Genomic DNA, 23,517 nt, shown 5'->3' on the forward strand with positions numbered 1-23,517 from the left:
TTACTAACTAGTTAGCTAAGTGGTTAGCTTCTTGCAAAATCGAGCTTCGCTTGGTAACAGCAGAGTCCCCTCCTGGATCAAGAGCGTTGCTGTTTTAATATTTTGTTTTGTGTGGGAGTGTAACCGATGTGAAATGGTTAGCTAGTCACCGATAGAAACGCTAATAGCGTTTCTATCGGTGACGTCACTCGCTCTGAGACCTTGATGTAGTTTTCCTTGCTCTGCAAGGGCCACGGCTTTTGTGGAGCAATGGTTAACGATGCTTCGAGGGTGGCTGTTGTTGTGTGCAGAGGGTCCTTAGTTCGAGCCCAGTTAGGGGCGAGGAGAGGAACGGAAGCTATACGGTTACATGTGCAGCAAACTGTGATTAGAATTTTTTATTTTTATTTTTAACTACTATAACTTTTGAGTTGGGATGTCTGTCCTGCAAATGCTTTAGGTCAGACTGTATAAAATGTTCAATGAGCTTGTTGGCATTTTAGTTAAATTCTCTATGGGACTTTGCATGTACTTGTTAACATTGCTAACCTTGGATTTACAAAGGCTCAGTGGAGTTTAAAAATGGCACCCCTTGTGTTCAGCTCCGGTATTACAGAATATTCCATTATGGCACAATGTCATACCTTCGTCTCGACCATCTGGATACCGCCCAAGCCTAATGTGCGCACGTGCAAGCGACGTGTGTGTGTGCATGTAAGAGTCTCCCGACAGGCCTTGTGGGTAATTCTCAGACATGATGGATACTGATAGTGCCCTGACTGCGGAGGGAGGTGATCCAAATCCCACAGAGAGGGATTTAGGACAGATGAACAGAGTGAAATACGATGCCCATTTGGACAGATTCAGTAGGCCGTCACACTATGTAAGCACATCAGGATGTGCTACAAATGGTGACTGATAGTTGAAAAGAACAGTTTGGCAAACAAAACTAAAGCTCTTGAAAGAGATGCATTGCAAATGGCTGATCATTATTCACGGTTGAGGAAATAGGTGGGAAGACCATCTGTTTAAATGATGATGAAATTAATCATTTCAGAGCCGAGACACAGCGCTGCAGGCCCAGCAGCACTTCAGCACCACTGGTCCACAAGCCTTAGTGTAAAAGAGGGAACTTTCTCTGTGTGATTTATTCAAGTTCTGTAAACAAACAGATAAAACAAAGGCTTTGGCAAGAGAGAATTTCAATAGCTTTGCGAGCAAATGAGATTCTCTTTTAAAAACCAAATTCCATTATTTTAGGGGGAGTGTGTTTGCTTTAGAAGTGCAAAGCCTGCTGGGATACGCTCTACGAGGCCTTAAAGCGACAATCAGCAGTTAAAACAATAACAAAGCGTTTTCCCCGCCACTTTCGCTAAGAAGCTGAGGGATGGCTTTGTACATTTTTCTTGTAAATTCATAGATGGAGCTATGGATCCAAGGACTGACCATCCACGATATCAAAATTATACACTGCTCAAAAAAATAAAGGGAACACTTTAACAACACAATGTAACTCCAAGTCAATCACACTTCTGTGAAATCAAACTGTCCACTTAGGAAGCAACACTGATTGACAATATTTGTGCACATTTGTGGCCTGCTGGAGGTCATTTTGCAGGGCTCTGGCAGTGCTCCTCCTTGCACAAAGGCAGAGGTAGCGGTCCTGCTGCTGGGTTGTTGCCCTCCCACGGCCTCCTCCACGTCTCCTGATGTACTGGCCTGTCTCCTGGTAGCGCCTCATGCTCTGGACACTACGCTGACAGACACCGCAAACCTTCTTGCCACAGCTCGCATTGATGTGCCATCCTGGATGAGCTGCACTACCTGAGCCACTTGTGTGGGTTGTAGACTCCGTCTCATGCTACCACGAGTGAAAGCACCGGCAGCATTCAAAAGTGACCAAAACATCAGCCAGGAAGCATAAGAACTGAGAAGTGGTCTGTGGTCACCACCTGCAGAACCACTCCTTTATTGGGGGTGTCTTGCTAATTGCCTATTATTTCCACCTTTTGTCTATTCCATTTGCACAACAGCATGTGAAATTTATTGTCAATCAGTGTTGCTTCCTAAGTGGACAGTTTGATTTCACAGAAATGTGATTGACTTGGAGTTACATTGTGTTGTTTAAGTGTTCCCTTTATTTTTTTGAGCAGTGTAGTTTTACAGTTTTTGGAGGCTATAGAGTTTACTTTTAGAAACATTGGCATAAAACAAGCTTATATTTTGGGTTCTGATGCTATATGACAGTTGAATTAAGCTCATGAGGCATTTGTAAGTTATATTTTTCAAGGATCAATGGGTACCAAAAATGGATGTAGCAACTGCAGATTGTCCCTTTAACAGCAGGAGGCTGTTGAACTGATGTTGTCAAGGGGAATGTAACTTTACCTCTTAGCCAGTAGGATCTCCAGTTACAATGTTGGAGAGAAGTACAAATCAGGAAAATAACTGCAACAGGAAATGGTAATGTACAGTGCATTCGGAATGTATTCAGACCTTGACTTTTCCCACATTTTGTTACGTTACAGCCTTAATACATTTTAAAATATGTTTTTCCCCTCATTAATCTACACACAATACCCCATAATGACAAAGCAAAATATATATATTTTTGCAAATTTATAACAAAATAAAACCTGGAAATAACACATTTACATAAGTTTTCAGACCCTTTACTCAGTACTTGTTGAAGCACCTTTGGCAGCGATTACAGCATCAAGTCTTCTTGGGTATGACGCTACAAGCTTGGCACACCTGTATTTGGGGAGTTTCTTCCATTTCTCTGCAGATCCTCTCAAGCTCTGTCAGGTTGGATGGAGAGTGTCACTGCACAGCTATTTTTAGGTCTCTCCAGAGATGTTCATGTCCGGGCTCTGGCTGGGCCACTCATGGACATTCAGAGACTTGTCCCGCAGCCACTCCTGCATTGTCTTGGCTGTGTTCTTAGGGTCGTTGTCCTGTTGGAAGGTGAACCTTCACCCCAGTATGAGGTCCTGAGCGCTCTGGAGCAGGTTACAAGGATCTCTCTGTACTTTGCTGCGTTCATCTTTCCCTCGATCCTGACTAGTCTTCCAGTCCCTGCCGCTGAAAAACATCCCCACAACATGATACTTCAATGTAGGGATGGTGCCAGGTTTCCTCCACACGTGACACTTGGCATTCAGGCCAAAGAGTTCAACCTTGGTTTCATCAGTCCAGAGAATCTTGTTTCTCATGGTCTGAGATTCTTAGGAGCCCTTTGGCAAACTCCAAGCGGGCGGTCATGTGCATTTTACTGAGGAGTGGCCTGTCTTGGTGTTTCAAAACTTCTTTCATTTTAAGAATGATGGAGGCCACTGTGTTCTTTGGGACCTTCAATGCTGCAGGAATGTTTTTGTACTCTTTCCCCAGATTTTGTGCCTCGACACAATCCTGTCACGGAGCTCTACAGACAATTCCTTCAACCTCATGGCTTGGGTTTTTGCTCTGACATGCACTGTCAACTGTGGGACCTTTTTATATAGACAAGTGTGTGCCTTTCCAAATCATGTGCAATCAATTGAATTTACCACAGGTGGACTCCAATCAAGTTGTAGAAACATCTCAAGGATGATGAATGGAAACAGGATGCACCTGAGATCAAATTCGAGTTTCATAGCAAAGGGTCTGAATACTTATGTAAATAATTATTTTGTTTTATACATTTGCAAAAAAATCTAAAAACCTGTTTTCGCTTTGTCATTATGGGGTGTGTGATTCATTTTAGAATAAGGCTGTTACAAAATGTGGAAAAAGTCAAGGGGTTTGAATACTTTCCGAATGCACTGTAGATAATTGTAGGGTGCATTTCCATAGACAAGGTCCCATGAGCACCAACGTGTGAAGTTCATAGGTGCTTATCAAATTAAAGATACGATTCTATATTTTTGGGGGAAATGAAGGCATAGGTGAACCATTTTCATCTTAAAAATGAGGCATAAGTAAAGGTTTTGGTTTCTGGATAAACAGATGGAAAAGGAGTCTTAGAAAACATCTACCAGAAAATGTCTTAAAAGTTATCAGAAATACATCAAAACAGTGTCGACAAAGACCCCTGCCAACTAATATCAACACTTACAGTACACACTGAGTGTACAAAACATGAGGAACACCAGCTCTTTCCATGACAGACTGACCAGGTAAACGCCATGGTCCCTTATTGATGCCACTTGTTAATGCCACTTGTTAAATCCACTTCAATCAGTGAAGATGTAGGGCAGGAGACAGGTTAAAGAAGGATTTTTAAGCCTTGAAACAATTGAGACGTGGATTGTGTATGTGTGCCATTCAGAGGGTGAATGGGCAAGACAAAAGATTTGTCTTTGAATGGGGTATGGTAGTAGGTGTCAGGCGCACTGGTTTCAGTGTGTCTCGAACTGCAACCCTGCTGGGTTTTGCACGCTCAACAGTTTCCCTTGTGTAGCAAGAATGGTCCACCAGGCAAAGAAGGGGGAGGGGAATGCAACTCAATATTAGGAAGGTGTTTTTAATGTTTTGTACACAGTGTATTTATTTACAGTATACTTATTGCTACAATAGGAAATCATAATAATCACCAACCACAGATGGGTCACCTGCAGTCCTCCATTCCACTGGCATACTGTTATGTTAAGCTCATAACTGATTTCTTTCTCTTTTTGAGTTCTGGACAACCCCTGCCTCTCTCTCCCAGCTCTTACTGACACCTACCCATAAGCCCCTGTTCTTTCCATTTACTGTAACCAGCATCCTCACCCACTGAGCACCTGTGGAATTGCCCTAGGCCCATTGACTTGGAAACGTTTAGTTATCCCCCACAAAATGTGACCTTTTTTAAATCTTTATACTCAAATCTGACAATGTAAGCCTCCAATAAATGTTAACATAAAAGTTGTACTACAATCTGTGACTTTCATCAAACCCAGAAGTGATGTATTTGCTCTGATGTAATGCAGCATGAATTCAACTGTTTAATTCATAGGGGTCATGTAGATTCATACACGCACACAAAGACAGACAGACATGCCCTCCAGACTGCTCTGTTGGTCTGTCAGCCAGTGTTGTGTTCTAATGAGAGAGTGACCTCTTAAAATGACCAACCTGGAACTCACCTCCTACATTTCTCTGGCAACTCAGTTGTCCAAGACCATCAGCATAATGTCGTTTTCTTGTGCTGGATCAAGATATTGGTAACAAAATGATGGGAAAAATACTCCCCGCTTGCCATTACAAGCGGCACAAAATTTGATCTGATAATAATCTAAGTCCTTGTGACGTACTGTGTTCTCATGAATAGATAAAAACATAAATGCTTTTACATTTTTCTGAGTTTCATGATGCCGTAGCTATAACTTCTACCTACACTGATAATATTCATGTTCATCCTCGCTGCTCTCTGTGGGAGGAAGCGCTACAGACTCTGTGTGTCTATATTGTGTTACTCCAGCTGAGCAAACCATTGAAAACAAGCCAGTGTTTTCTCAGCAAGGTCACTTCAGCCTGCTGTTTGCCATGATGACATCAGTGTGGCAGTAGCTCGTTGGGCTGTACCCCGGAGCTCACAAGCCCCCACCACCTCCCAACCCTAAACAAATGACACTATATATGAAAGACTCTAGCCTCTCAGTGATCTAAGGGGGTAGGGGTACTGTACAAGGTTCAGAGGGAGGATACCTACTAGAGCTCGACCGATTATGATTTTTCAGCACCGATACCGATTATTGGAGGACCAAAAACAGCCGAAAGCGATTAATCGGCCAATATAAAAAAAAATTTTTTTTTGTAATAATGACAATTACAACAATACTGAATGAACACTTATGTTTAACTTAATATAATACATCAATAAAAATCAATTTGGCCTCAAATAAATAATTAAACATGTTCAATTTGGTTTAAATAATGCAAAAACAAAGTGTTGGAGAAGAAAGTAAAAGTGCAATATGTGCCATGTAAAAAAGCTAATGTTTAAGTTCCTTGCTCAGAACATGAGAACATATGAAAGCTGGTGGTTCCTTTTAACATGAGACTTCAATATTCCAAGGTAAGAGATTTTAGGTTATAGTTAATATAGTTTTTATAGGACTATTTCTCTCTATACCATTTGTATTCCATATACCTTTGACTATTGGATGTTCTTATAGGCACTTTAGTATTGCCAGTGTAACAGTATAGCTTCCGTCCCTCTCCTCGCTCTTACCTGGGCTCGAACGAGGAACACATCGACAACAGCCACCCTCGAAGCAGTGTTACCCATGCAGAGCAAGGGGAACAACTACTCCAAGTCTCAGAGCGAGTGACGTTTGAAACGCTATTAGCGCGCACCCCGCTAACTAGCTAGCCATTTCACATCGGTTACACCAGCCTAATCTCGGGAGTTGATAGGCTTGAAGTCATAAACAGCGCAATGCTTGAAGCACAGTGAAGAGCTGCTGGCAAAACGCACAAAAGTGCTGTTTGAAAGAATGATTACGAGCCTGCTGCTGCCTACCACTGCTCAGACTGCTCTATCAAATCATAGACTTAATTATAACATAATAACACACAGAATTTCGAGCCTATGGTCGAATCCGGAAACTAATTTCGAAAACAAAACGTTTATTATTATCGCATATACCCTGACTCTGCGTGCAATGAACGCAAGAGAAGGGACACAATTTCACCTGGTTAATATTGCCTGCTAACCTGGATTTCTTTTAGCTAAATATGCAGGTTTAAAAATATATACTTCTGTGTATTGATTTTAAGAAAGGCATTGATGTTTATGGTTAGGTACACGTTGGAGCAACGACAGTCCTTTTTCCGCGAATGCGCACCGCATCGATTATATGCAACGCAGGACACGCTAGATAAACTAGTAATATCATCAACCATGTTTAGTTAACTAGTGATTATGATTGATTGTTTTTTATAAGGTAATGTTTAATGCTAGCTAGCAACTTACCTTGGCTTCTTACTGCATTCACGTAACAGGCAGGCTCCTCGTGGAGTGCAATGAGAGGCAGGTGGTTAGAGCGTTGGACTAGTTAACTGTAAGGTTGCAAGATTGAATTCCCGAGCTGACAAGGTAAAAATCTGTCATTCTGCCCCTGAACAAGGCAGTTAACCCACCGTTCCTAGGCCGTCATTGAAAATAAGAACGTGTTCTTAACTGACTTGCCTAGTTAAATAAAGGTGTAAAAAAAGAGCTCAGGGTAAACATTTACCCTGCTATTACGGATGCTAATGAATTTGAGGTGAAAAAGGGACACTGAACTGTGTTCTTCTCCCAAGTACACACTGAATACCATTACCAAAGTGGAGAGGCAGTTACTTTTCCTGAGCTTGACATTATTACACAAATCTTCTGGAAATAGGATTGTGTCAAATGATTTCATCTCGTAGTTTGAGCAGATTGTGTAATTGAATACTGAAACTCATCATGCGGAATGCACACATCTCCTTTACCTTCATTGAGCATTGAAAAGCTACGGAATCTAGTCCATTTCCCAGACGTACTGTTGTTGACAGTATGGAGAAAAAGACTTGAATGCATGCCATAGAAATGTGGTATTTGTGTTATACACAAGACTAGATGCACATCTTGCACTCACCATTTCACAAAACTACAATCATGTGTTGTGTTGTGGGCAAATATTGTTCGCTGTGCCGCAAGGACTTTACTACACTTATCATTTTTCTGTTTTCAAGACTCCAGGGGAAACTGCTTATTGCACAAATGGATAATAGGAAATAATTACTATAAGTGTCTGAATATTTTATTTTACCTCAGTTTAAATGTCATGGTGCAATTTCCACAGCATGCTATCGGTAATAATGGTCTCAAATTGAGAAATAGGCTGAAAAATCTTATGTCCCAATCTTTTACTAACAATATTCAATCAAAAATATGGGGATTGGAAATGCAGACAATTACATTGATGGAAGCTACAATCCATCTGGAGTATTAAAGCTGATCTACCCCCTAAAATATATATATATATATATTGTACACTACTGTTCAAAAGTTTGGGGTCACTTAGAAATGTCCTTGTTTTTGGAGAGAGAAAAAACACTTGTTTTTGTCCATTAAAATAACATCAAATTGATCAGAAATACAGTGTAGACTTTGTTAATGTTGTAAATGACTATTGTAGCTGGAAACGGCAGATTCTTTTTTTTTTTTTATGGTATATCTACAGTTGAAGTTGGAAGTTTACATACACTTAGGTTGGAGTCAAATACTAACTAGTTTTTCAACCACTCCACAAATTTCTTGTTAACAAACTATAGTTTTGGCAAGTCGGTTAGGACATCTACTTTGTACATGACACAAGTCATTTTTCCAACAATTGTTTACAGACAGTGAAATAATCTATCACAATTCCAGTGGGTCTGAAGTTTACATACACTAAGTTGACTGCCTTTTAAACAGCTTGGAAAATTCCAGAAAATTATGTCATGGCTTTAGAAGCTTCTGATAGGCTAATTGACATCATTTGAGTCAATTGGAGGTGTACCTGTGGATGTATTTCAAGGCCTACCTTCAAACTCATTGCCTCTTTGCTTGACCTCCATGAGATAATCAAAAGAAATCAGCCAAGACCTCCGAATTCTTTGGGGACTTCCACAAGTCTGGTTCATCCTTGGGAGCAATTTCCAAAAGCCTGAAGGTATCACGTTCATCTGTACAAACAATAGTACGCAAGTATAAACACCTTGGGACCACGCAGCCGTCATACCGCTCAGGAAGGAGACTCGTTCTGCCGCGTGGAGATGAACGTACTTTGGTGCGAAAAGTGCAAATCAATCCCAGAACAACTGCAAAGGACCTTGTGAAGATGCTGGAGGAAACGGATACAAAAGTATCTAAGCATTTCACTGTAAGGTCTTACACCTGTTGTATTCGGCGCACGTGACAAATAAACTTTGATTGGATATCCACAGTAAAACGAGTCCTATATCGACATAACCCGAGAGGCCGCTCTGCAAGGAAGAAGCCACTGCTCCAAAACTGCCATTAAAAAATCCAGACTACGGTTTGCAACTGCACATGGGGACAAAGATCGTACTTTTTGGAGAAATGTCCTCTGGTCTGATTAAACAAAAATAGAACTGTTTGGCCATAATGTCCATTGTTCTGTTTGGAGGAAAAGGGGGGAGGCTTGCAAGCCGAAGAACACCATCCCAACCGTGAAGCACGGGGGTGGCAGCATCATGTTGTGGGGGTGCTTTGCTGCAGGAGGGACTGGTGCACTTCACAAAATAGATGGCCTCATGAGGGAGGAAAATTAACCTGACTCAGTTACACCAGCTCTGTCAGGAGGAATGGGCCAAAATTCACCCAACTTACTGTGGGAAGCTTGTGGAAGCCTACCCGAAATGTTTGACCCAAGTTAAACAATTTAAAGGCAATGCTACCAAATACTAATTGAGTGTATCTAAACTTCTGACCCACTGGGTATGTGATGAAAGAAATTAAAGCTGAAATGAATCATTCTTTCTTATTCTGACATTTCACATTCTTAAAATATAGTGGTGATCCTAACTGACCTAAGATGGGGAATTTGTACCAGGATTAAATGTCAGGAATTGTGAAAAACTGAGTTTAAATGTATTTGGCTAAGGTGTATGTAAACTTCTGACTTCAACTGTACAGAGTCCCATTATCAGCAACCATCACTCCTTTGCGCCAATGACATGTTAGCCTTTTTAAAATTATTAACTTGTATTAGCTAATTGATCATTAGAAAACCCTTTTGCAATTATGTTAGCACAGCTGAAAACTGTTGATTAGAGGCAATACAACTTGCCTTTAGTCTACTTGAGTATCTGGAACATCAGCATTTGTGGGTTCGATTACAGGATCAAAATGGCCAGAAACGAATAACTTTCTTCTGAAACTCGTCATTCTATTCTTGTTCTGAGAAATGAAGGCTATTCCATGTGCGAAATTGCCAATAAACTTTAGATCTCATACAACGCTGTGTACTATTCCCTTCACAGAATGGCACAAACTGGCTCTAACCACAATAGAAAGAGTGGGAGGCCCCGGTGCACACCTAAGAAAAAGGACATTACATTAGAGTGTCTAGTTTGAGGAAGTTTGTCTCAACAGTGAAAAGGCGACTTCGAGATGCTGGCCTTTCTCTGTCCAGTGTCTGTGTTCTTTTGCCCATCTTTAATGTTTTCTTTTTATTGGCCAGTCTGAGAGAGCTTTTTCGTTGCAACTCTTGTTTTTATGTTATCCATAAAGGCTCTATGTAAATATTGATGATCTGACTCCTTTTAAATTAATTTAACACTGGGTGCAAAAGATTGTTGATTCAGGCTCCAATTCTATCAAAGAGACATTGTTATTGGATATTAACCCAAAACCACACCTATCCATAGAAATATACATTTGATCAGGATCTGAGTGTTGGGGTGCTGTGAGGAGCCCCTGTGTAGCCGAGCCCTTCATGTCAACATCCTCCTCCTCAGATGAAGTTGTACCCTCAGAGTAGCAAATGCTGGGATCCCAGTCGTGGCTGAGATAGAGTTGGTGCTGAGAGAGAGTGCAATGCAGTGGTTATAATTAAATAACCTTGGCCAACAATTAGCATTCAGTAATTACCTGCACCGAGTCCATCATTCGCTGTGTTTTGTGAGGACGTTTCCCGGCATCATAAATAACTTAGGAACGTTCCATTGCGTTGCGTTCTTTCTGCTCGCAATACTGGTGTTGAGTGAGTTGGTGCTGAGTGAGTGCAATGCAGTGGTTATAATTAAATAACCTTGGCCAACAATTAGCATTCAGTAATTACCTGCACCGGGTCCTTCATCACTCGCTGTGGTTTGTGAGGACGGTTCCCGGCATCATAAATAACTTAGGAACGTTTTGTTGCGTTCTTTCTGCTCGCAATACTGGTGTTGAGTTGTCTTCTCCAGACAATGTAATCTAGTAGGACTAATCGGTTTTCGTTTTGCTGCTTTCAGTAGACCACAGGAAAAGTAGGAATATGCAAGACTGGTATCAGTAGTCCAAGGCTGCAGTAACACATTGCAGCGTTTTAGATGGATCAATTCAAATGCTAATGCATTCCAGGAAGTGTGCCTGCTACAGTATGTGATCGTGCTGAATACAGTGACTTTTTCCTCACTGGTATAAACCTTTTTCATGTAAGCTGCAGTATGCGGCATGAATGTAAACATTTATTATTTCTATAGCCCAGGCACACACCATTTCACCACTCTCATTTCTCTCACTCTCGCCTACAGAGGTGCCCCAGAAGGGTAGTGATGAAAAAGTAGGGGAGTCCCTCTCAGACTCCTCCCTGTTTGTCCGCTGGGGTCATGACCTTGGTCCTGAGAGTCGTCGTGTGGCGCTGCAGAAGTTCCAGTACTACGGCTACAACGGTTACCTCAGTGACCGCCTCTCTCTGGCCAGACCCATCCCAGACCTCAGACCTGATGGGTACGACCTTTGACTCTTTTGTTGGTTCCTTTTTATTGTCCATAAAAAACACAGAAGTTTCTTGTTCATATCTTGTCTGTTTGCTGTTTCTTCTCAGGTGCAGAAACATGTCGTACCCCACCAATCTCCCACAAGTAAGTATCATATTTATCTTTGTGAACGAGGCCCTGTCGGTCATCCTGCGCTCCATCCACACAGCCATGAACAGGACTCCCTCCCACCTCCTCAAGGAGATCATCCTGGTCGACGACAACAGCAACAATGGTAACTCCTATATTTTTTTATTTAACCTTTATTTAACTAGGCAAGTCAGGTAACTGGTAACTCCTATATTCCTAATAAATGTAGCCTACAAAGTATACACACTGCATTGTATACAGGAATCCATTCAGACTGCTTACCATCTTAAATTAAATAACTTCTAAATCCAGGAAGTAACACAAAATGTGGAAAAAGTCAAGGGGTGTGAATACTTTCTGAAAGCATTGTATATCAATTCATACTTGACATTGAGGACCGACAGTGCATCAGGAGTTTCTCTATTATCTTATTACTGGTAATAAACTCATGAAATGTATCTTACTCCATACACATTTACAATATCTTTAAAAAAATGCGCAGGTGTTGCCTGCCAATTTAATGGATTACTTTCACACGGCTCCGAATTGAGTTATTTGTTAGCCTAGTTATTTCAGCAGGACAGACCTGCATGTTGATCAGCTATAGAGCCAGAGGGAAGTGAGATTTTAAAGGCTCTATTTTACCTAGACTGATCATTTCATATGAAGGTGTTTTTAGCTGCATACTTTACTGAACATATATGTTGAGATGACAAATGAGGGTCAGAGTCCGGCAGAGATTAAAAAAGACTTTCTTTTGAATGTATATTTTTATTGAGGACTCCTATTTCAGGATGTAAATGTTGAATCATTACATTAGAGGGGCTTCTGTAATGTAAATTGTCTGAAAACGGAGCTGAATAGCTGAGATGCCGGGTATTGTCGAGAGTGGAAATTAAGCTGTAAAAGTTTCCTTTGTGGCCATTGGTATTCTAATGAATTCCTTGGCAGTTGGCTCACTTTGAACAATGTGACTCTTCCCATTCTGTACAGTTTCAGGAGTCTGGCTAACGGCTCTCCATCCTGAGTGGGGTGTCTTACTTCCCATGACAATCCCAGTAACCAAATCGACCTTAGTCCTTTTATTTGTCCTTTTCATTTCTTAACAAGTTAAAGGACTGTGGGCCTCCCGAGTGGCACAGTGGTCTAAGGTACTGCATCGCAGTGCTTGCTGTGCCACTAGAGATTCTGGGTTCGAGTCCAGGCTCTGTCGCAGCCAGCCGTGACCGGGAGACCCATGGGGCGGCGCACAATTGGCCCAGCGTCGTCCGGGTTAGGGGAGGGTTCGGCTGGCAGGGATGTCCTTGTCACATCGCGCACTAGTGACTCCTGTGGCGTGCCGGGCACGGTGCACGCTGACACGGTTGCGGTTGCGGCTGGCTCCTGGTTTAAGTGGGCATTGTGTCAAGAAGCAGTGTTGCTTGGTTGTGTTTTGGAGGACGCACGGCTCTCGACCTTCGCCTCTCCCAAGTCTCATCGCTGCTACTCCCGTACGGACAAGACTGTAACTACCAATTGGATACCACGAAATTGGAGAGAAAAAGGTGTAAAAAAAAAAGTTTAATCACTGTATTTTTACCACTATCACTGGATATTACTTAATATCCATGGTTGTATGATCAATATTGCCATCCAAAACATGTCTGAAAGCCATTTTCCCATGAACTCCAACACCACTGTAATGAAAACAGACATTGATGTCCGGTCCTCGCCCTTCATGTCCCAATCACTCCATCTGGTTGCCATGGTGAGACACTGTCGACACAACCACCTAGCAAATTAAACTAAACAGGTGGCAGATGGAGCTTGTGGGAAAGCAGAATTGACTTCCTTCAACCAGACAATGCTGATAGACATCAATAATCACAACCGCAATATTATTTGAAATCCCCTTTACACTGTGGAATAAATAGAATTTTGGACTGTAAAGCACTTTTCAATTGTGTGGTTAGAGTCAATAGTCCAAGGTACATGCCTTCAGCAGATTTCACAGGTGCAGGATATTATAAGACATTCTATTATACTGTATCTTAGTCTGACTCTCTCTGACATTGCTCGTCCAAATATTTATATATTCTTAATTCCTTTACTTAGATTTGTGTGTATTGTTGTGAAATGGTTAGATATTACTGCACTGTTGGAGCTAGAAACACAAGCATTTCGCTACACTCGCAATAACATCTGCAAAACACGTGTATGTGACCAATACAATTTGATTTGACATAATGAGAAATACCTGCACGCTGTTTCAAGGCTTCCCGTTGTTGCATTCAACAATGTTTCAGCCACTGTGGTTCTTTGTTAAGGTCAGACAGACAGACTCTGTAAAATGTCTCCCCTTTTTATCTTTCTGTACTGTCTATGAATGTTTCTATAGCTGAGCTGAAGGAGAACCTGCAGAACTTTGTGAAGGAAACCAACTCCCAGCGGCCAGACTTCATCAAGGTGGTCCGCCACGACAAGCAGGAGGGGCTGATCCGCTCCAGAGTCAGTGGGTGGAGGGCCGCCAGTGCCCCCGTCGTTGCCCTGTTCGATGCCCACGTGGAGTTCAACATTGGATGGTAAGGGACTGGAATGGTGTATGTTCCAATCTATCCAACAGCTTAAAACATTTCATGTCTAGTTATAATCTTTGCTTCATGTGCGGTATAATTGATATGTGCTGTATTTTCTCAGTAATTACTTAATAGAGCTATTACATAACTGTGATTAGATGAGAGGGTTGTCAGAATAATATATGTGACTGCCCTCAGCGCTGGAGTGCTCAAAGGGTTGACGTACTGCTGACTGGAGTTGAGATGTGTTGTTCATGGCAATGTAGTGACACAGGGCTTTCTGTCGACTGACAGAGTTTATGTGCCTGTTAATCATTCTCTCCACAGCTTGACAGGTCGACCGACCGACACACATATATATATATATCTCTGAAGAGTCTGGGCTCAATCCCAAAAAAACTCCTGAGGTGCTTTGGCACAGCTCTCAGAACAGACATTTCAGAGTCCTTCTCACTCTTCTGAGCTAACAGATTTTGTGTCTTCGGCTAATGAAATCATTTGGCTCAATGCGACGGCAGTGCTGGAAAAGGAGAGCGCATGAGGCTCTCAGCCTGTCTTTTATGCACACAAACATGTTGGCTATTCATTTTAACATTGATCTGAGGACTTTTATATCGAACAAGTCTGATGCTATTTGTGCTGTTTGCTGTTGACCTCCATACGTTTTTGTGGAGCTCTAACGTTTACATTTTGAAAAATGTATTGAAAAATGGCTGTCATTAAACAAGAGAGGGTGACTGACTGCTATATTTATTTATCACATCACTCTATTCTACATTAAATTATCAGAAACTGTGCACATTTTGTCTAATACCAGTTAAGTGCCAGTCAGCAACAGATGTTCTGTCTAGTCTATAATGGAAAACTCAAAACACCCATGTAGGAGAATTCAATTTACTTTTTAGTGAGTAGAACGACACTGAAAAAAAATATAAACGCAACAGTTTCCAAGATTTTACTGAGTTACAGTTCATATAAGGAAATCAGTCAAAATAAATAAATAAATTAGGCTCGACACTATTGATTTCACATGACTGGGAATAGATATATGCATCTGTTGACAGATTAAATTAGATTTTCAAACTAATAAACATTTTATAGAACATTTTACAAATGAATAAAAAAAACGAAATATGTATTGATTGCGTATGTCTTCACATCCTAGACTCTCCAGAGTTAATAATTGGTGAAGCACCTTTGGCAGCCATGACCACAACTGAATCATTTTGAATACAATTTTACCAACCTTGCACAACTCTTATTAGGGTAACATATATCCATAGATTTTTATCAACATTGCTCAAGCTCAGTAAATTTGATTGGGAAGCAGTGATTGGTTCCGTGTGGCTCAGTTGGTTGATATATAGTGCTTGCAACACCAGGGTTGTGGGTTTGATTCCCACAGGGGACCAGCACTATTTTAAAAAAAGTATGAAAATGTATGCACTCACTACTGTGTCACTCTGGATAAAAAGCATCTGTTAAAATGTATGGACAAGAAAATTCAAACCTTTGATTTTCAAGCAGATTTAAGTCTGGACCATTCATGAACACTCACCACCTCTTGGAAAGCCATTCTGGTTTGTCTTTGGCGTTAAAATGTGTGTAATTATTAAAACTATTCCAGTGTTAGGTTTTCAGAAGACAATGGTGGGTTTTGCGCGTAACTTTTTACCTTTGCTTCTTTCATATTTCTTTTGATCCTGACAAACTCCCCAGTCCCTCCCGATGACAAGCATACCCATAACATGATGCTGCCACCACAATAGATTCCCAACCAAATTTACTGAGCTTGAGCAATTTTGCCAAAAACAATGGATAATACAGTATGTTGCCATAAGTGTTGTGCAAAGTTGGTAGAATCTTATATACTGAACAAAAATATAAACTCAACGTAAAGTGTTGGTTTCATGAGCTAAAATAAAAGATCCCAGAAATCTTCTTAATGCACAAAAAGCTTATTTCTCTCAAATTTTGTTCACAAATATGTTTACATCTGTTAGTGAGCATTTCTCCTTTGCCAAGACAATCCATCCACCTGACAGTTGTGGAATATCAAGGAGCTGGTTTTAAACAGCATGATCATTACACAGGTGCACCTTGTGCTGGGGACAATGAAAGGCCACAGATGTGCAGTTTTGTAAGACAACTTGAGACATCTGTGGCATTGTGTTTTGAGGGAGCGTGCAATTGGCATGCTGACTGCAGGAATGTCCACCAGAGCTGTTCCTTTTTCTATCATAAGCCGGCTCCAATGTCGTTTTAGAGAATTTGGCAGTACGTCCAACCGGCCTCACACACAGACCATGTGTAACCATGCCAGCCCAGGACCTCCACTTCCGGCTTCTTTACGGGTGGGATTGTCTGAAGCCAGCCACCCGGACAGCTGATGAAACTGAGGAATATTTCTGTCTTTATTAAAGGCTTTTGTGTAGAATAACTCATTCTGATTAGCTGGGCCTGGCTCCCCAGTGGCAGCGCAGCTGCCCAGTCATGTGAAATCCATAGATTAGGACCTAATGAATTTATTTCAGTTGACTGATTTCCTTTATATGAACTGTAACTCAGTAAAATCGTTGAAGTTGTTGCATTTTATTTTTATTCAGTTTAAATTATTCACAGCTGTAATGGCTGCCAAAAGTGCCAAAATACATATGCAATCAGGACATGGGGGGTGGGGTGTTGTACAATTTTCTTTCACTTTGAAAATATGGAGTAGGTTGTGTAGATCTGTAGGGGAAAAAATCTAATTTAATCACTTCTTTTTTTTCTTAAAAGCAGCCCGAACTTTAACTAGGCACTCAATGTTGTGATAAGTGTATTTCCTTAGCTGTGGCTTTTACTCATGTCTGGATTGTGATCTGACATACAATACATGGCCATATTTATCCAACCTCATTTGTTTCCCTCACCAAATCAACACATCTCAAACTCCGAATCGGCTTTATATTCTGTGTGTGGTCCGGGATACTGAAAGCTATAGCCATAGGCCAAGATTCCGTAATGAGCCATTAACAATTAGTGACCAGGATGAAAGACCCTCATTCCCACTGTTTCCCCATATCTCCTGTGATGTTAAGGAAGTGCTCGTGTTCACCCTCATATTGTTTTCATTGAAAAAGACACCAAATGTATCTCACCGCAACACAATGTCCCACTATGCCTTGTCTTCCCTACAGGGCCGAGCCCATTCTTCTCAGGATCAAGGAAGACAGAACGCGCATCGTCTCGCCGTCGTTTGACAACATCAAATATGACACGTTTGAGATCGAGGAGTATCCGCTGTCTGCTCAGGGCTTCGACTGGGAGCTGTGGTGTCGCTACCTGAACCCACCCAAAGCCTGGTGGACCCAGTACAACCACACCGCCCCTATCAGGTCACTGTCAGCAAAGACTTAGGAATCAACAGTTGTCTTGTGCTATTTCACAGGCACTGTGTTGCATTGAGAAATCCACACAATGTGTCTGACTTATTTTGTTTTAATAACAGAAAAGCTCTTGTTTTCTTTCTCCTGGTTGTTTTTAGACAGCCGTTACTTAGTAACATGTGGGTAATCCTCATTCTTGACGACAAAAAAAAGAAATAGGCAAACAACCTTGCAGGTTTATTATTGAAAACATATCAAGAAATCAAATGTGGAAAATCTCCAGCTGAGCTCAGAGGTGTTACAAATACGCTAGAAAGTACTAGGAAGTAGTTCATAGAACCACAGTGCATAATTGACTGTTTCTCTCTTTTGAATTCTTTGTACCAGGAGCCCAGCTCTTATTGGCTGTTTTGTGGTGGACAGGAAGTACTTTGAGGAGATTGGCCTATTGGATGAGGGAATGGAGGTCTATGGTGGAGAGAATGTGGAGCTTGGCATCAGGGTGAGTGGAGTGCAAAATAATTATAATCAGCTCAGTAATATGCCAAATCCTAACTTGAGATCGGTCCCCTATTGACATCTATGCTAAGAGTCAATAACAGCAACCAAAACTTAAAAACAGGAAGCAAACCAAAAAGTTGAGCAAAACGGAAGAAAATATAAACTTTTTTTTTTAGAAATCAAAATAGAGCGAGCCAATTTAAAGGTGTTAACCCTCTACATCTCTCAGCCAACTGGAGCCATGTGCCACCTGCTCGTAAATATCCCCTGTGCCAGCACAGGTGAAATGCCTTCTGACTAACGAGATGACAAGCGTGTAACACAGGTGTAACACATACTAATGAGGTGACGCCAATTGGTGCACCCAACGTCCTGAGGTCCAACCTCGAAATATAAATGGAAAAACCAAAACCTGTAACAATAATTTACACAACCTGAGTTGCGTACAAACCCATAGACTGTATCTTACAGTAGCTTTTCTGATTGGCTAACTTCATCCTGCCGGAGGGAGAAATGTGCTCTCTAGCAACTATATTGCATTAGGGACCTGGCTGAATGGGAAATACTTATTGTGTGGAAATATGGCAAAATTGAGGACTGTCTATATAATCCTATTGACTGAAATGATGGTATCGAAATCCATTGAATCGGTGGAGCATAAAGATCACAAGTATGCTGGAGTGACTGTTCAGTACAGTACGGCAAAAGTTCAGGGACCGACCCATTTTTAAGTTGAGTGTATGGCCAACTTGAAATTCTCTATGGAATGGCTTATCTGCGCTCTCTTAACAGGATCTATGCGCGCGAGCGCTTATGTAATCACCTCTAATGTTGCAGATAACAGACATCCAGTCACGGATCGTCAGTGTTGTCAGTTATTATGTAAATGAGGCATTTTCTTGACAGAATCAGGAACTGCACATCTGTCCACTGGGCATTGCATCCCCCCTTAATGAATAGTTGTATTTAGGCCTGCCAAAACAAGGAATGGGATTTTTCTGTTTTTCTACAGATTCTTCCTCCCTGGTACCCAATAACCACATGCTGTGCTTTAATAAATACTTTATTTATAGATCTATCTTCATTATGTTTGTGTTTTATTTACTGCCATTTGATTATTTTAGCATTTTATCTCAGCAGGCGGACTTTTTGCAATTTTACAACGCATTTGTTAGTTAGCTCCCACTCAACATCTCAATTAGCACATTTTTCCTTTGAGCTCCTGACCAGGTTGTGTGTTTAGTTTGACAATGAACGTCCGGGGGAAAACTATTCCGCACTCATAACTGATATATTTCTAGTCTCAGCCACTATTCGTCATACCTTCCACAGCCAGGTGTAATGTTGTCTGCAGATAGTTGTCTCCAGTCCAAAATAGTAGGCATGTGCCCCATTATAATCCCCATAAGAAGGATTTTCCTCTGCGAGAAGAAAGAGGAGAGTTCTTGAGGGCTCTACTCAGCAAGAGTACAGTGGGTGGACGCAATAAACATACAAACACACAAAGGCTGATATTACACAGTATACATTGTATGCTAAATAAAAGCTCCTCATAACTCTGTACAGTAAGTCGCTTTACAAAATATGGTGATTCGTAAAAGCCTTTTGGAGACGGTTGTGCACTTAAAAGCGTTCATACTATGAGTGTGGTAGCACTACAGTTGTCTGATTTTGAGTGAGATGTGGCAGACAATCAATATGTCACAGGTAATTTTCTGACAATAGCTAGGTTTCTATCCATTTGGCGACAAATTTTCAAGCGAATATTCTAAAATCCGCATGAAAACAATATGCGCATTTTCCCACCAGACGTGTTTCCATCAAATGAACCTGTTGTGGATAAAAGGCTGTGCGTGTTGACATAGTGCACATAAAAATAACGTTTACAGTTAAATTCCCATGTATCGAATAAAAGAAATGGGTTTCCATCACATTTTCAACTCTACTGATGTTTTTTTCAAAATAAATTGCCCACTCTGGTCTTGGCCTGTGTGCTCTAGCCAACCGCTCACAGATGCAGTGTGGGTAGGATAGCCTACATGACGAGATTATTATGGACTATTTTTATTTGTAAACATTCTGCCAAGCAATCGATCATCATGCCTCCAGAATAAGACTCTTGATATTTTTGGGAAAGGAGCACCAATCACCATGTGCACTTTCACCACCCTGTGAAGTTTATCATAACTTATTTCTTCTGTAGCCAAATAAACTGCATTCTTTCCCGAGTCGTAGTGGGAGGACTACACAACATATCATCGCGTGACTCCAAGTTTACTTTGATATGATGGTTATTATATTAATATTTGCGCATAAAGGCATTTACATAATACATTTTAATGACACACAGTTTACTGACAAATTTGCTGTTTCCATCAGGCCTGTCGTAACATATTTTTATCCGACATGTACTTTACTTTCATAAAAAGGATGAAATCTGGTTACTGACTTCCTCCTTGTATCTAACCCTATGTGTACTACTGAGCTCTGAACACTTCCAAGGCTAGAACTCAGCTTCCTACCTATTTTTTTAAATATTTGATTTGGACCATTTTTGTGTGTGTAACGTCAGGTATGGCAGTGTGGAGGCAGTGTGGAGGTCCTGCCCTGTTCTCGGATAGCCCATATCGAGCGTGCTCACAAGCCCTACACTCAAGATCTGACTGCTCATGTGCGACGGAATGCGCTGAGGGTGGCCGAGGTGTGGATGGACGAGTACAAGAACCACGTTTACATGGCCTGGAACATCCCTCCACAGGTAAAGACCATAGCCACCTGAGTTATTCCTGAAAACGTGACCTGACCAGGAAATCTCCATGCCCGAGTCATTTCAGTCTCAATGTGTATTCCATAAATGTTCTATGTAAAACTTTTTTTTTTTAAGTTGTCATGTGGTTATCCATGTGTCTCTTTCTAGGACTCAGGGATTGACATAGGGGACCTCACGGAGAGGAAGGCTTTGAGGAGCAGACTGCAGTGTAAATCTTTCAGCTGGTTCTTGGCCAACATCTACTCAGAGATGAGAACCTACAGTGACACTGTTGCTTATGGAGTGGTGAGTATGTTATCTGTGCTCAGCGTTGTGTTTCATTTATTAAAGTCCCTTTTCGTCTTGCGAAATCTCGAGGCATTTTTGTAATTTAAAAAAATGTCACGTGAGGACTAGTTTATCATCAGTATACTGACAATGTCAGCCATAAAACGTAATGCTATAGTCTGCATGTAGTGTGAGGCGTGCATATACTGTACATGCTGGAACAGTCTTTTGCAATATCTAAACGAGAACATAAAACATTACTATCCTAGGAATCCATTTCAAGCCACAGCTTGTGGACAATACCTCCACTGAAGCAAAGAAAGTTTGAAGATGCCTGAAAAAAAATAAAGGTCTGTTTTTATTGAAACGGCGTGCATCCAACCCGGAAGCCAGCCGCACCAATGTGTCAGAGGAAACACCGTACACCTAGCGACCTGGTCAGCGTGCACTGCGCCCGGCCCACCACAGGAGTCGCTAGTGCGCGATGAGACAAGGATATCCCTACCAGCCAAACCCTCCCTAACCCGGACGACGCTGTGCTTCGCCCCATGGACCTCCCGGTCGCGGCCGGCTGCGACAGAGCCTGGGCTCGAACCCAGATTCTCTGGTGGCACAGCTAGCACTGCGATGCAGTGCCTTAGACCACTGCGCCACCCGGGAGGCCAATGTGTTCGAATTATTTGATGCCAAATCATGACACTACTGAGCATGTGTGGGAGTCAAGCAACATATTTAACAAGGATGTGATCACTAAATCTCACATGATTGTTTTCTGAAAACTGAATATGATAATCTGAAGTGCACTGTTGAGAATGATATTAACATAACAAGGACATTATTCCACAATTTATTGAAAAATGACAGAATATAGATAAATAAATAAGGCGTAGTAGAAAAGTGCATTTGTTATTTCTTTTTGTAGCTGTAGCTCTAAATCCTGCTCCAAACTGCAAATTCCTCCTGACTCTCAATTTGTGGTCAAACAGATGCTGCAGGACTATTTCTGTCATAATTATTTAGTGGAAAAACGTATTTCTTCCCTTGTTGATGTGAGGATAATGGAAACCAATTGTTTATACTATTGTGTTTTGTCTTTCGAGGCAAACAGTAATTAGCCTAAAGTGCTTCCATTTGTCAAACTGTTCGTCACACAAACCAGTTTTGTGCTGTATCATTCTATTGTTAAAGGACTAATTATCCATTGTCTTGCCAGATGGAAGAAGGCCGAGCTTAACGGCTTTTCAGAAACAGATTGTCCATTTTACGAGCTTCTGCGTTCTTAATCCGTCTCAGTCCCTCCTTCCTGGTTATTGCATTATTTTCCTCCTCTCTGTCTGTCTCTTCCAGTTAAAGAACATGCTGAGGAGTGACCTGTGTCTAGACCAGGGGCCTGACTCAGACAACATCCCCATCCTGTACCTCTGTCACGGGATGACACCACAGGTGAGTGCCCTCTAACCCCTCTATCTGTAAGGTCACTCCCAACTCTGTCCTGGTCCTAACACAAACACCACAGCAATTACTACTGGGTCTTTTCCCCACTTACAAAATAAGATCGTTGCTCTAACTATGACTCAAGCTATGCATCCTTGTTTCCTTGTCCGTTGAATGTAAAAGCTCTTGGAAAAGGTTTTGGTGTTTCTCAATGCCTTGTGCTTTTATACTACTTGTCCCTTTTTAAATCTTGGTAATGTGCTGGATTTTAACTCATCATAAACAATGAACGTCTGACCGTCTACATATTCATAATTGCAACAAGACAGTCTAGTACTGCATCTTGAATTCTTCTGAGGACACTGTTCCACTATTGTCAGAGAAGTCAATATAATCGACTGGTGCCTGAAATGTTAAACCATAGATAGAAATCAATCTACACAGCTACTGTAGCTCTGCTGCACTTTCACTATTCTGTCTCACTGTCGTTATACATTTTCATTTTTCCCTGACACGTACATTTGGCTCATGATAGATAATTGAATTATTATGCATAACATTTTCACTTGATTTTTTTTTGCTGAAACCCAAGATATGAGATGATCAATTGCAAAGGTGCTGAAGTCCAAAATGCAGTTTAGTTCTATTACAGTAACTCTACAGGAATGACTGTAGAATACAAACAGAGATGATGTTTTACATTGGGTATTCAGGCTGAATCCTGCCTCTGTACTATGATGGAGTGTTAGGGGTTAGGATAAGATACCATTGCACTCCATCAGTGTGTAAGCCTATACAAACTCTATCAGAGCATTATCTGGGTATGGATGGAGGTGAAATGTGCTGTTATAGCGTTGACTATCATTAAATGTGAAGACTGTTCAATTATCAAACCGATTCTCTGTGTAATTATTCCGTAATTAAACAAATCACCGAATAGTAATTAACTAGGAAGGGAAAATGTTTTAGTCCAAATTTCCCGAATATAACTCTTCAGATATTTTATCTTATCGATTACAGTCTTCTATTAATGTATTATTACCTCATCATTCTCATTCCTGAATGTCGCAAACCCTTTATCTGCAATAACCCT

The 23,517-nt window shown here is 41.2% G+C and overlaps 1 protein-coding gene across 2 annotated transcripts in view; it reads left to right on the forward strand.

Annotated features, from left to right (window-relative positions):
• The window catches only part of LOC139540283 (polypeptide N-acetylgalactosaminyltransferase 18-like), a 90,833-nt gene that overhangs the window by 19,418 nt on the left and 47,898 nt on the right, over positions 1 to 23,517 (forward strand). For both annotated transcript variants that reach the window (XM_071344009.1, XM_071344010.1), the window contains exons 2-9: positions 11,215 to 11,410; positions 11,508 to 11,674; positions 13,907 to 14,090; positions 17,264 to 17,461; positions 17,840 to 17,954; positions 20,526 to 20,711; positions 20,871 to 21,008; positions 22,338 to 22,433. In XM_071344009.1, the coding sequence (XP_071200110.1) occupies positions 11,215 to 11,410; positions 11,508 to 11,674; positions 13,907 to 14,090; positions 17,264 to 17,461; positions 17,840 to 17,954; positions 20,526 to 20,711; positions 20,871 to 21,008; positions 22,338 to 22,433 (1,280 nt within the window). The remainder of the gene's footprint in view (positions 1 to 11,214; positions 11,411 to 11,507; positions 11,675 to 13,906; positions 14,091 to 17,263; positions 17,462 to 17,839; positions 17,955 to 20,525; positions 20,712 to 20,870; positions 21,009 to 22,337; positions 22,434 to 23,517) is intronic.

The sequence above is a fragment of the Salvelinus alpinus genome, chromosome 15, assembly GCF_045679555.1.
Source record: "Salvelinus alpinus chromosome 15, SLU_Salpinus.1, whole genome shotgun sequence".
NCBI classification, from domain to species: Eukaryota; Metazoa; Chordata; class Actinopteri; order Salmoniformes; family Salmonidae; genus Salvelinus; species Salvelinus alpinus.